A 14,524-nucleotide genomic window follows, 5' to 3' on the forward strand; every position below is an offset into this window, starting at 1 on the left:
GTGATTAGAATAGTGCCAACCCTCAAAAAGTTAGCTGCTTCAAGACGAAAAGGGGAGATCGTTTCGGGACCTTACAATGTTCCACGTGGTCTAGGGAAGTTTTACGTATTACTTTATAGGGAAGGAGGGAGGGGGGTGGGGAACAGGCTCCAGCTTCGTTCTCCCCAGTTCTTGCTAAATCAGCTCACTCATGATTGGGCGCGGAAAGGGGAGATAGGTGTTGCGTTTGCAAAGTGTCAACGTATGGGTTCCCCAGAATGGGGACGCTGACTAGGTATGGGGACTCCCCTTCCAGGTCCAAAACCAATTCAACAAACACCCTCCCTTTCTCTCCCACTGGCCAGTTCCTCCCACCCTCTGACAGGTCCTCCTACCTACCCATAACTCTCCACTCTAGCCCCTCCTGCTCGCATCTACAGACCTAAAAAGCTGCTGGGCACTGGCCGTGGTGCTGAAACCGAGGTCAAGTCTGAAGGCGGAGCCGAGGTTGAGAGTTGGGGCGGGGGCGGGGACGGGGGCGGAGGAGGAGCAGGCAGAAAGGCGGAGAAGAGGGCCTGGGCAGAGGTGGAGAGGTACGCGTCAGGGGAGGCAGACTCATCTGGGCCTAGAAGGAGGCATATCCCGGGAGGATCGGGCACGGAAACCAGGATAATCTCCCCTCCTTCTGAAACCCTGTGACTGTCTGCCTCTCCTACCCCGACACTACTCCTGGAGTGGAATCTCCCATGGCCATCTCGTGCACTACTCCACAACTCCACCCTTGAGCTTTCCCTTCCCCAGTCCAGAGTTGTGGGCCCAATCCTGGGCTCCGAGTCCCTGAAGCTACCTCTCCAATCTCTCTACTTCTAGGTTCCCCTCTCCTACCTACCCGCCATGACGAAGCTGCTGCCTGCCCAAGAGGCAGCCAAGATCTACCACACTAACTATGTGCGGAATGCCCGGGCAGTGGGGGTTATGTGGGGTACCCTCACTATCTGCTTCTCTGTTCTGGTCATGGCTCTGTTTATTCAGCCTTACTGGATTGGAGACAGTATCAACACACCCCAAGCTGGCTACTTCGGCCTCTTCTCCTACTGTGTGGGCAATGCCTTGACTTCAGAGCTTATCTGCAAGGGCAGCCCTCTGGACTTCAAGACCATACCCTCCGGTGCCTTTAAGACTGCCATGTTCTTTGTGGCTGTTGCCATGTTTCTCATCATTGGTTCCACCATCTGCTTCAGCCTCTTCTTTGTCTGCAACACAGCTACTGTCTACAAGATCTGTGCCTGGATGCAGCTGGCAGCTGGTGAGGGGGCAAGGGAGGAGGCAGGTGTGGGTGCCTTGTTCCATGGGGGGGGGAATCTGTGTCATAGCATCCATGGTCACTTTAGTGGTTCCCATTCCTGAGACCTGGGAGGAAGTAATTTTATAGTAGGAGGGACAATTTTAAACTTAGAATTAGGATCTTGATTCAAACCCTAGTTTTATCAAACAACAAATATTTCTTAAGTGTCTACTAAATGCCAGGGACTTCACTAGACCCTGGCTCCTCCAATTACTGAGTGCCAACAGGCAAGTCATTTTTCCTCTCTGATAGTTTTCTTATCTGTAAGATTCGAATTATACTTGAACTAATTGTTGCACAATGTTTTTGTGAGGAAAACATTTCTTAAACTTTAAACTCTTTTGATTATTACACCATTAGGAATTACTGACTGAAGAAGTTAAAGCTCTAGGGGACCTTAGAAAACATGTGGTACAGCTTCCTCATTCTATCACCTAAACATTTATTAAATGCCTCCCATGTACCAGGCCCTGGGAATACAAAGACAAAAGTTAACAGTTGTACCCTCGATGAACTTATAGTCTGTTGAAATGAGACAACTGAAGCCCAGAGAAGGGAAACAACCTGCCCATGGTTAATTAATTAATTAATGGCAGAATTGGAACTGGAACCCAAGTCTTCTGATTGACTGCCTTCTCTACAACATCACCACAGACCCTATCCAGCCACACACACACATACTTTCACCCTATAAAGGAAGACAAGGCCTTTTGTGAAGCTATAGAAGAAAGGTTGTTTCTTTCTTTTTACTCAAGGCTGGCCCTCAGCAAAAGGATAAAGTCAAGAAAGCTTGTTTGGGGCACCCTCAGCCTCACCTTTCATTGTCTTTTCCTTCTTCTCCCTCCCTAATCTCAGGTGTCCTTTGCCTTGCAAGTCCTTTCCTTCTTCCCCCGCCAAAAAAAGTCTGGTCTGAGAAAAGATCTGACACACTGGTCCTTGAGTATTGTGAATGTAAGTCTCAGGGTGCCTCCCATCTGAGGGGTTCACTCTTGAAGCTTCTGCTCTAACTGTGGGATGGAAGGCTCCAGACTTTGGTATTTTGAGCTTAAGTGAGAAGTTGGGGGAGAGCTATAGTTAGGGCCTGACCAGGTACTAGAATTATGGAAATGATGGGGAGTCATTTGTTATCCTGGGTAAAGGCTTTCTCTTCCTCCCTGGCTCCACCCTATGGCAAGTCTCTTGGCCCCTGTATTGGCCTGATCCTCCTCCTCCCTCAATGGCACAGGGTCCTCCTGCTGGCCCTATACTATCAAGGGGCCTGGCAGACTCCTGCACCATTGCTTCTTATTTTGGGGTATGAGGAAGACTACTTACATGTTAGTATTATTATGACCCCCAGACATTGGTTAAAACTTAGGCACCTTATCTAAAATGGAAAGAATATAGGTAATAGTGGAACAGTCTTGCATATCTTGGTCAACAAAATTAGTTAGTGATACAAGACAAAGTAGAAAGTAGCCAACAGGTCCAAAAGAAAATGAGTCAATGACCTCTTTCAGACCTCCTTTTTCTGTATGGTGAAGGACTTTCATGAAGGGGCTTACATTGCTATGGCAGGCTTGTTACAGGAAAGGGGAAATGTGTAGGAAAGGAAGCAAAGATATGATTAGGGAGGTAGAGAAAGAATGTTTATGGCTTGTGATAGTTTTGGAGGTTGGTGATAATTTTTGTAGCAAATGAGTTTGGAGCCTTAGCAAATTTGACCCTCCCTCAAAGAAGGGAAGGGGGAGCATGCTGTGCTGGAGCCAGGCCTTCAGGGGGACAGAGGAGGGAGACTTCTGGTTGAAACACCTAGGATGCCTTATCCTTGCAGAAAGAAGGAAGGAAGATAGGAAAAAAGGAGGGAAACAATCATTTATTAAGTGCCTATAATGTATCAGATATTGTGTTAAGTGCTTTACAAATGTTATGTCGTTTGATCCTCACAACAACCCTGGAAGGTAGGTGCTATTATTATCCTCTTTTTATATTTGAGGAAACTGAGGAAAATAGAGGCCAAGTGACTTGTCCAGGATCACATAGCCAGTAAGTATCTGAGGCCTTATGTGAACTTACTTTTTCCTAACTTTAGCTCCAAGCATCTACTGTGCCACTTAGGTGCCTCTGTATAAATCAAATAGACAGGGTTACCTACAAGGTATAATTTGAGGGGCACTGGGAAGCCCCTCTTCTCAAACTATCTCCCTGAACTGAGTGCCTCAGTGCCAGAAATGCTGCCATTAGGGTTTCATACATTAGGATAACAGGATTCAGGGCTAGAAAAGAATTTAAAGATTGCTGTTTCACAGAGTTTCACAGGGAAGAAATTAAGTTCAACTCAACAAACCTTTATTAAGCATCTGTTATTCGAAAGCTAAGAGGCAGGGTAGGGTAGTGGACAATGCTAGCCTTGGACTTCAGACTCTTCCGTTCAAGTGCCACATGAGTTTAATGTAATTTCTGTGGGTCTCTAGCAACTCTCTAAGACCAGAAGATTGTTTGCCTGTTTTTGTAGAAGTAGTTCAAGCACCCGGATCACAGGCTTTGATGTGCAAAGCCTTGTGCTAGATATTGGATATGCAAAACAAAAAAATAGTTCCTGCCCTCAAGGAGCTTATATTCTACTGGGGGGATACTACAGGTACCCAGATAAATAAGTAGAACATTGAGAGAGGCAGCTAAGCTACATAATGGATGGAGTGCTGGACTTAGAGTCAAGAGGAGCTAAATTTGAATTTTAGCTTAAAGACATAGCCTTGTGACCATGGGCAAGTCACTTAACCTCTGTTAGCCTCAGTTTTCTCATCTACAAAATAGGGATAATAATAGTACCTACTTTATGGGGTTGCTGTGAGGATTCAATGAGAATGTATTTAAAGCATTTTGCAAATCTTAACATATAAATGTTAGCTATTATTTCAATCAATCCGTAAACATGTATTAAGCACTGCCTATGTGCCAAACACTGTGCTAAGTGCTGGGGATACAAAAAGAGGCAAAAGACAGTCCCTGCCCTCAAAGAGCTTACAATCAAATGAGAGCGACAACATGCAAATAAAGATGTACAAAGCAAGCTATATTCAGGATAAATAGGAAATAATTAACAGAGGGAAGGCACTAGATTTAAGATTAATTAGGGAGAATCAGGAAAAGTTCCCAATGGGAGGAAGCACCTTAGCAGCCTCACAGGAAGATATTCTAAAAGTCAATAGTGAAGAGCCAGTCCATTGTAGGCATAGGGGACAGCCTGGCAGCCATCTCCAGTTATCCTGATCTATATCTGGCCACTGGACCCAGATGACTTTAGAGGGGAAAGTGAGGCTGGTGACTTTGCACAGCCTTTCCTCACTTTAATCCAATTTACTTGCAAGTCATGGCATCATTTCCTGATGTCATGGTCCTCTTCAAGAATTAAGGATAAGCAACAACAATAACAAGGAAACAGCCCTTATTAAGGCATGGAGGTGAGAAATGAATTGTCAAGGGGCAGCTAGGTGGTGCAGTGGATAGAGCACTGGCCCTGAAGTCAGGAGGACCTGAGTTCAAATCCTGGCCTCAGACCAAACACTTGACACTTACTTAGCTGTGTGACCCTGGGCAAGTCACTTAACCCCAATTGCCTTAAAAAAAAAGAAATGAATTGTTGAATTTGAAGAAGAGTTAGTAAGCCAATTTGATTGTAATAACAAGTGCAAGAAGGGGAATAATGGAAATCAGTTTGGAAAGGTAGGCTGGAGCCAGGCTGTGAAGGGCTTTAAAAATCAAGGTGAAGAGATTGTATTTTTATCCTATAAGCAATAGGGAGCCACTGAAGATTCATGGGCAGGGCAGTGAAATATCAAATCTGTGCTTTAGGAAGATTATTTTGGCAGCAGATGGAGGATAGATTGGATTGAGGAGAGAATGGAAGCAGGAAGACTGAGCAGTGGTACAATTGAAAGATGATAGGGACCTGAACTAAAATGACAGCTCTGTGAACAGAGAAAGGGAAAGATGGAAGAGATGTTGTGGAGGTAGAAGCAAGTCTTGGCTCTTGATTGGATGAGGGAGAAAGGGAGAGTGAAGAGTGGAGGATGTTTCTTAGATTGTGAACTTGGGTGTCTGGAAGGATGGCGGTTCCCTCAAAAGGAACAGGAAAGTGACCAGCTATTATCCCCACTAGAGATTTTTTTTTTTAGGCAATTGGGGTTAAGTGACTTGCCCAAGGTCACATAGCTAGTACGTTTCAAGTGTTTGGTCTGAGACTGAATCTGAACTCAGGTCCTCCCGACTTCAGGGCCGGTGCTCTATCCACAGTGCCACCTAGCTGCCCACCCCCCCCACTAGAGATTTTTGAGACTGGTTCCCTATATATATGTAACAGAAAGTTAGAGGTGAAGGTCCAATTAAAGATAAAATGGGCCATCCTTCTCTTTCATAGATAAGCAAACTGAGGTCCAGAGGGGTTATTTGACTTACCCTAAGTCATACAGTTAATCAGTGGCAGAGTTGGGGATAGAACTCAGGCTTCGTAGATACCTTCCTTACATTCCTGAGCATCATCCTCTCCCTTAGTCTCTCTTTTAAAATGCAAATACCTATGGGGGTGGGGGTAGTATATTAAATACCTAAGCCTATACTGTAAGTACCTATATTGGATTGGTTTTATCTCTGTTTGGAAGGGTAGGGGGAACGTGAGATCCCTGAAAAGGGGAGGGTATGGGCAGCAAAGTTAAACTCCATCAAAGACTTCACTATTGTGCCCACAGCTAAGCCTGCTGTAATGGAAGTGAACATAGTTACCAAGTAAGAACATGACACTTGGGTGCCGAGGAAGGATGGGATGGGGGTGGAGTGAGATTTCTGTCTAATTTGACCTGAACTGTGAAAATTGACTTCTCAGTGTGTGAGAAGACTTGGGATGGAGTATTCATCTGTAGTCAGGGAACTTCTGAGGACTTCAAGAGTCATGATACTGGAAGTGATTAGAGGTTAACCAGTCCAACTCCCCCAAGTTACAGATGAATGAACTGAGACCTAGATAAAGGAAGGGACTTGTCCAAGCCCACACAGCTTAGTAAGCAACAGAACCAGGATTCAAAACCAGGTTTTCTGACTCCAAATTCAGAGCACTTCAAATTCAGTGTACGCCCCCATGGCCATGTAGTATGTATTGGGGTGAAGAGGCAGGTATATTGTGCTCTCCTTATCACTACAGAAGGAAAGGAGGAAACTGGACAGTGGTGGTCATTGGGGAGGGGCAGAGCAGGAACCCTATCCAAACTCTGCTCAGCTGACAGGATTGGGAAGCATGGGAAAGGAGGTAGATTCTGTTTGGGTTGGAGGGAGGAAACACTGAAACCAGAGCTAGCCAGGCTGTGCTCCGTGAAATATAGATGAGGGAGACGGAGGTAGGTAGCATCAGATTCCACTCGGTGGGGGATGGGAGAAGGGAGAAGCGGTGGAGGAGGTGTGCTCCAGTGGCGAGGCTGTTGGGCCATGCATTTATGCTACTTGGACTAAACTCAATTAGCATAATGAAGTTTCCCTAATACTAAACAACAACAACAACAACAACAAACCCCAAAACCAAACCAAACCTCTCCAAATCCTTCCATCCTTCTTTAAGCCCCATCATTTCTATGAAGCCTTCCCTGATGACTCCAGCCCACAGGGCTCAATCTTTCCTTCCAAACCCTTATACTTTTGCCTGTCTGTACCATTCACTACGTACCAACTCTGCCACTCAATAGCTGTGTGCATTTAGTAAGTCACTTCTCCTCTCTGAACCTCTTTCTTCATCTAAAATCTAGAGATAATGATCCTTGCACTCCTGGGTCCTGAGACTCAGAGAGTAGACTTGACTTGTCCAAAACACACAGTGAGTAGAACCCAGGACTAGAACACAGGTTTTCTGAATTCTAGGCCAGGATGCTTTACACTATCATATTGTTCCCTAATCATTTAGTGTTAAAGTTTCATCTCTCCAAATAGACTTTTTTTAGAGGGCAGTACTCATATATCTTCTTTGGTATTTCTCATGCCACCCAGGGCTGGCTCATATTAGTTGTTCAGTATGTAAAGTTAGATTGACAAAAGCCAAGGTGACCTACAGAGCTATCAGGCCCTCAGGGGTCATTTTGTCCAAGCCTGACCCAAAACATAACTCCTTTCTATAATGTCTCAGAATAGTGGTTTTTCAGGCTCTAAGCTGTTGTTCTTGTGTGGGGTTTTCTTGGCAAAGATGCTGGAGTAGTTTGCCATTTCCTTCTTCAGCTCATCTTACAGATGAAGAAACTGAGGCAAACACGGTTAAGTAACTTGCTGAGGGTCACACAGCTAGTAAATGTCTGAGGTCATATTTGAACTCAGGTCTTCCTGGCTGCAGGCCCAGTGGTCTATCCACTGTACCACCTAGAAGCCTCTAGGCACTACCTCCTAAGGCAGTCTCTTCCACTTTGTGGACAGCTTTGATTGTTTTTCTTTTTCTTCTTCTTGCATACATCCTCAGAATGTGTAGATTGAGAGCAAAAAGGGATCTTGAAAGTCATTAAATCCTATCCCCTCATTTTACACATGAGGAATCTGAAGAGTGGGAAGATTAAGTAGCTTGCCCCAGGTCATATGGGTACTGAGTGGCAGTGTGAGGAGGATTTGAATTCAGGTCCCCTGATGCTTTTCCATTCTATCATACTCCCACCTGCTTCTGTCTTCTGGGGGCCAAGGAAGACAAATATAATATCTCCTCCATATCACGGTCTTTCATATACTTGAAGACAGCTGTCATGTTCCTCCTAAGGTTTTTCTTCTGCAGCATAAACTCCATCAGCTCCAGCCACCTCCATCATATTGGTACACCTTCCCCAGGTCGGTCTTCTTCCTGGGGAGTGTGGGTGGCCCAAGAGATGACTGAGCAGCTTATGCCAGATGGTTGGGGTTGGCATCTCTAGCTAGACCTAGACATGAAATAGTCTACATTCTGCATCTCTAAGAGGTAAACTGGCCGAGGGGAGGGATGGAGGGAAGGGAGCGAATAAACATTTATTAAATGCCTACTATGAGTGAGGCACTATGCTAAGCAACAACAATAATAACTATTATTTATATGGTATTTACTATGTGTCAGGTACTGTGCCCAAATGCTTTGCAATTATCTCATTTGATTCTTACAACAACCCTGGGAGATAGATACTATTATTATCCTTATTTTACAGTTAAGGAAACTGAGGCAAACAGGGTTAAGTGACTTGCCCAAGTTCACACAGCTACTAAGTGTCTGAGACTGGATTTGAACTCAGATCTTCCTGACTCCAGGCCTGGCATTCTGTCCACTTCTGCCTGTAGACAGCTGATGTTGGGCCTAAGCAAAGGATGTCAGGCATGGCGGGATGGGGAGGGAAAGGAGAAAAAGGGGAAACTGTGGAGTATCAAGAAGACGAGTTTTAAGATCTCTTCCATTTCTGATATTCTGTGATTTAAAATAACTGCACCTTCCCCCAACTTTGCCTTGTATAAAGCTCAGATGTAGTTTGTAATTTGGGGATATTTTTCAGCATATACTTATGTATTTTTGCTTTAAAAAAGAATTTAGTTTCAGAGTTTTGCTTATGTTCAGGCCCTTAAGACACTTAGAACCCTATTATTTCCCACAAGTCATTTCTATGTTTTAAGAGACATTCTCAGCCTCAAATCACATACAAGTTTACATGCTCGTTCACATCCATGATTCTTTTTCTTTTTGGGGGGTGGGGGAGGGGAGTGTGTGTGTGTGTGTGTGTGTGTGTGTGTGTGTGTGATAGTTTTTGTTTATTTATTTTTGAGGCAATAGGAATTAAGTGACTTGTCCAGGGTCACGTAGTAAGTGTCAGAGGCAGAATTTGAACTCAGGTCCTCCTGACCCCGGGCCAGGTGCTCTATCCACTGCACCACCTAGATGTTCCAGGGTGATAATTTATTGATTTTTTTTTAAATATTGCTTTTACTTCACTTCACAACACAGCTTTTCCCTTTATCCCTAGCCCTTCCTCCAAAGAACTCTTCATCATAACACAAAAGGTACAGTTAAGCAAAACAAATGAACATAGTTGATTGTTAGATGAACACAATACATGATGTGTGCCTACCTCATCCCAAGCTTGGAACAAAAAGAGAAGATTGTAGATGAAATTGAATCTCTCTTCCATACTGTTTACTCTTTAAAAGAATACAATAAATTCAACTTATTACTTTCAAAACTGTCCTGCTTGAATGTACTTCTTTCTAAATGTCTTTCTCTACCTCTTTGTGCACTATTAACAATATTTCAATGGCCCGCCTCTTTATTTTATTTTTTTTTATCAACCATTCATATAAACAAGTCACTTATCAATAAGTCTTCTGGAGACATGGTTGTTTATTGCTTTGATCAGACCTGTTAGTTTAATTAAGAGTGAGCTTCATCTGATGTTTGCTCCCCACTATACCTTCCTCCATATTTGTATTCTCTTCTCATGCCCTCTGAAATGGAGAAATAATAAATTCCACCTCCTTCTTCTTTCTTTCTACACTAGGGTATTCTTTTTATCCTCCCTTTTCCTTTCCTTTTTTAAAAGTTCTGAAAAGAATCAGTCCACCCACCAGCCCCTTCTAATTGCTTTAATAAAGTCATTTTTTGAGTTTTCTCTTGATTCTTGTCAAAATTCCTATCTAGATGTGTTTTTTTTTCTCCAAACAGGAATGCCTGAGAATCCTCTATTCCCTTAAATTTTTCCCCTTGTAGAATTATACTTAGCTCTACTAAGTAAGTTGTATTTGGTTGTCAGCCTTTTCTCTTGTGTCTTTTGGTACTGTATACTATTTTTTTTTAAAGACAATTAGGGTTAAGTGATTTTCCCAGGGTCACACAGCTAGTAAGTGTCAAGTATTTGGTCTGAGGCTGGATTTGAACTCAGGTCATTCTGACTTCAGGGCCAGTGCTCTATCCACTGTGCCACCTGGCTGCCCCACTGTGTACTATTTTCCAAGACTGCCTCTCATTCATAGAAGAAGCTATCTGGTTTTGTGCGATCCTGACTACGGTATCTTGGTACTTGCACTCTCTGCGGTAGAGTTTGAACGCTTGACAGTTCAGCTCTAGAAAGGAAGTCAGTGTCCTGTACCTTATCTTGCCAGATAATCTTCAGAATTTTCCCAAGACAATTCAAATGGAAGTGATTCAGTTTCCTGGCATGGTGCTGGTATATTGTCCAGGTTTCACAGGTATAAAACAATAAGGTCAGCACCATGGCTCTGTAGACTGTCAGTATGATAGGCCATCGAATACCGGCCGAGTTATTTGAATGCCAAACATATATTTGCCTAAAAGACTATGTTTTTGGAGAACTCACACAAGATAAGCACTCATATGGAGGTCAGAAGAAGTGATACAAGGACACGCTTAAGGTTATTCTGAAGAACTTTGGAATCAGATGAGTGACATGGGAGACCCTGGCACAGGACCACCCAGCATGGTGTGCCCACATCAAAGAAGGCACTGTGCTCTATGAGTGAAGCAGAACTGTAGTAGTTCAAAAAAAATGTTAGATGTGTAAATTTAGAGCCATCATCACTCCCAATGTTCCTGTGGACTATTTGTGCCTGACTTGAGGTAGAGTTTCATGAGCTCTTACGGGTCTGATCAGCCAGTCAGATGCACTGTACCTTGACTCCAACACAGTGATAATCATTTTGGTCCTCTTTGAGAAGACGACAACCAACCAACCAATCTTGGTACTTGAACTCTTTCTTTCTGGATGCTTACAATACTTTCTATTTGACATTGAAGCTCTGTATTTTGGCTATGACATTCCTAGGAGTTATCCTTTGGGGATTTCTCTCAGGAAGTAGACTCTTTCAATTTTTACTTTGCATTCTGGTTCTAACAGGTCTGGACACTCTTCATTTATGATTTCTTGAAATATAATGTCCAAGATTTTTAAAAATCATAGTTTTTAAGGAGTCTGATGATTTTCAAATTGCTTTTTCTTGACTTGTTTTCCAGATCACTTGTTTCTGATAGATTAAAAAAAAAAGACAGTTTTTTTTAGCCTTTTAATTTTGTTTCAATTTTTATAATTGTTTCATAATGATTAATTTCTTTTTTAATTTGTTCTAACTTTAAAAGAGTCTGTTACTTGGGTAAGGTTTGTATCTTTCTGTTGTAACCTATTTATTATACTTCCAATTATTCCCTCCACAGCTCTTATTTCATTTTTTATATCTTATTTCATTTTTTCTTTTTTTAATTTTACATTATTATTACTTATTTTTAGGCAATTGGGGTTAAGTGACTTACTTGCCCAGGGTCACATAGCTAGTAAGTGTCAAGTGTTTGGTCTGAGGCCGGATTTGAACTCAGATCCACCTGACTCCAGGGCCGGTGCTCTATCCACTGTGCCACCTAGCTGCCCCTTCATTTTTTCTAGACATTCATACAGTCCTGGTGCAAAATTCATTTTTTCCTTTGAGTTTCTCCTTGCAATTATTACAGAGCTTCCTCTTATTTTTGGTTGTACTTTTTAGTATCTCTGGATTTATTATAATTTTTTATAGTGGTCAGTGTTTATTCATTTTTCCAGCCTTAATTCCTGAATTGGGGTTTTGTTCATTTATTTCTGCATTTTTAGGTGGGGTGGTCTGCTTTGATTAGTTTCCCCCAGGTCATCTAGGTTCCTGCTCTGACCTTCTCCTGGAGTTAGGCTCTCCTGGATCTTTGAAGTTCAGAATACTGGATCTTTAGGACCTTTTGTGATGTCTCAGGACGAAGTACTAGGGACCTGGGGGCCCACTAGACATGTGTTATCTCAGTATGTGCCATGCTGCATCTAGACTGATTGCTGCCACGACTGATAGCTTCCATGGTCCCCTTATGGGTTTCCTACCACTCAGGGGCTTTTTTTTTTTTTTTTGCAATTGGGGTTAAGTGACTTGTCCAGGGTCACACAGCTAGTAAGTGTCAAGCGTTTGGTCTGAGGCCAGATTTGAACTCAGGTCCTCCTGACTTCAGGGCCAGTGCTGTATCCACTGTGCCACCTAGCTGCCCCATCAAGGGCTTTCTCAGAGGAGCCTTTGCTCCTCTTTCCTATGGATATGGGTATCTTTGGTCACACCCCAAGCTATTCATCCTTGATGTTGATGAGAAGTTTACCTCACTTTTGTGTAATTACAAGGTGGAAGGAGTCACTTTATGGTTTTGTAGGAGTAGTATGAGAGTGGGTGGTCTCTTGTTCTTCCATCCATCCATCTTGGCAGGAAGGCTGAATGCCTGCTTTATAAAAAGCACTGCCTTCCTTTCTGGCCCGTAATTTAACCCCGGGTCTTCTTTCTGAAGTAGGTAGAGAAGGTTATTACCTACTTGAGGTGATTAAAGATGTTGGGAAGGACTTTTCATTTGACCCTCAAAATAACCGCCCTAGGCAGGAAGTACAAATATTATCTCTATTTCATGAATGAGGAAAACGAGACTCAGAGAGACTAAGCAATTTTAAGGTACCCCCCACCACCACCACCAACACACACCCAGATATTTTCCCCCTCATGCCTGAAATTAATTTCTTGACTCAAATAAATGTTTATTGGTTGATAGCCTGGATATGAGGTAATAAGGGCCTGCCCCTGGGATGTGACAGTATCAGAGGAGAGAAGGGAGTATATGCGAGAGATGTTGTAAAGGTAAAATCTACAGGTCATGGCAACAGACTGGATATGGGAAGGCGGGGTAAGAGTGAGGAATTGATGATGACACCTATGTTGTAAGCCTGGGGGAGGATAGTGTCCTTAACAGTAATCGGGAAGTTTGGAAGAGGAGAAATGAAGGTGGGGGAAGATAATAAGTTTGGTTTTGAACTTGTTGAGTTTAAGATGTCTACAGGATATCCAGTTTGAAATATCCAATAGGCATTTGGAGATGTGAGACTGATGTAGTCTCACATCATAGGCCTCAGTTTACTCATTTGTAAAATTAGTACAGGAAGGGCTATGTCAGAATACTATTTTGCATATCAAATGAAATAACATATATAAGAACCCTTTATGTCTAATTATTCCTTTATCTCTCTCCCTTTCCTGCAGCTACAGGCTTAATGATTGGCTGTCTGGTCTACCCCGATGGCTGGGACTCCAGTGAAGTAAAGCGCATGTGTGGGGACCAGACAGACAAGTACACGTTGGGCGCCTGTACCATCCGCTGGGCTTTCCTGCTCGCCATGATCAGCATCATGGATGCCCTCATTCTCTCCCTTCTGGCATTCGTCCTCGGTTACCGGCAAGACAAACTCCTCCCCTCTGACTACAAAGCAGATGGAAATGGTAGCACATGAACCATTTCATTCCTCATTCTTACAACTGGCTACTGTAGGGGGGTGGTCCTGCCTAAACTCCTCAAATACTAGCTAGAGCTCATTCCTTTTCCTTTACCTCATTAAGACTGAGGCCAGATGAGAAGTATTCTTACCTGCCCACCTTCTAACAACTCTCAGAATCCTAGAAGGTCAGCGATGGAAGGGGAGAATGTGGTGTATCAAAAATAGCAATTGATTTGGAATAAAAAAACCAGAATCCAAATATTATTTCTGGTACCTGGCACTAGTTTGATCATGGGCAAATCATTTCACTCCTCTGGACCTCAGTTTTCTCATCTATGTAGGAGAAGGACCTGGCCAATGAGAGCCCAAGTCTGAGGAGCCTGCACATTGGATGAGCCTGCCTCTGGAAGTGTGTGACAAGTGGTACAGCTCTCCAGAACATAAATGCGATGGGTATTCTGTGACTGCCCAAGAAGGAAGAAGTCCTTTTATTGGCTACTGAGCTCAGAGGGTCATTCTTCTATCTTATGGCCAAGCAAGAAGGAAACAAAGGCAGGTTTCTCCAGTGAGGTATCAGCTCAGCAGCAAACCTAAAGACCCGTTTTCTACCAGACAGTCCCAGGATAGTTGTGCATGCTCCCAAGTGGGAAGCCATGCTCTGCATTTCATAGCATCACACCCTTCCAGAAGCAGGCTCACACAGTGCTCCAGCTCTCTAGACTAATCCCCCACTGACTTTTGTTGTTGTTTATTCACGTCTGACTCCTTGTGACCCCATTTGGGGTTTTCTTGGAAGAGATATTGGAGTGGTTTGCCATTTCCTTGTCTAGATCATTTTACAGATGAGGAAACTGAAGCAAATAAGGTTAAGTGACTTGCCTAAGGTCACAAAGCTAGTAAGTGTCCGAGGCCAGATTTGAAT

At 43.3% G+C, this 14,524-nt stretch overlaps 1 protein-coding gene across 1 annotated transcript; it reads left to right on the forward strand.

Annotated features, from left to right (window-relative positions):
- The first annotated feature begins 873 nt into the window (after positions 1–873).
- Positions 874–13,617, forward strand: LHFPL5 (LHFPL tetraspan subfamily member 5). The gene is made up of 2 exons (XM_027876687.1): positions 874–1,285; positions 13,370–13,617. Exons 1-2 carry the CDS (start codon positions 874–876, stop codon positions 13,615–13,617), a joined length of 660 nt encoding a protein of 219 aa, XP_027732488.1.
- The last annotated feature ends 907 nt before the right edge of the window (positions 13,618–14,524 follow it).

Source organism: Vombatus ursinus, unplaced genomic scaffold, assembly GCF_900497805.2.
Source record: "Vombatus ursinus unplaced genomic scaffold, bare-nosed wombat genome assembly UNPS02014811.1, whole genome shotgun sequence".
NCBI lineage: Eukaryota > Metazoa > Chordata > Mammalia > Diprotodontia > Vombatidae > Vombatus > Vombatus ursinus.

Excerpts from the sequence above, each read along its gene's own strand:
- LHFPL5 (XM_027876687.1), top strand. The coding sequence starts at position 874 with ATGACGAAGCTGCTGCCTGCCCAAGAGGCAGCCAAGATCTACCACACT. Across the intron at positions 1,286-13,369 it reads CTGGATGCAGCTGGCAGCTG|CTACAGGCTTAATGATTGGC; the intron begins GTGAGGGGGCAA and ends CCTTTCCTGCAG.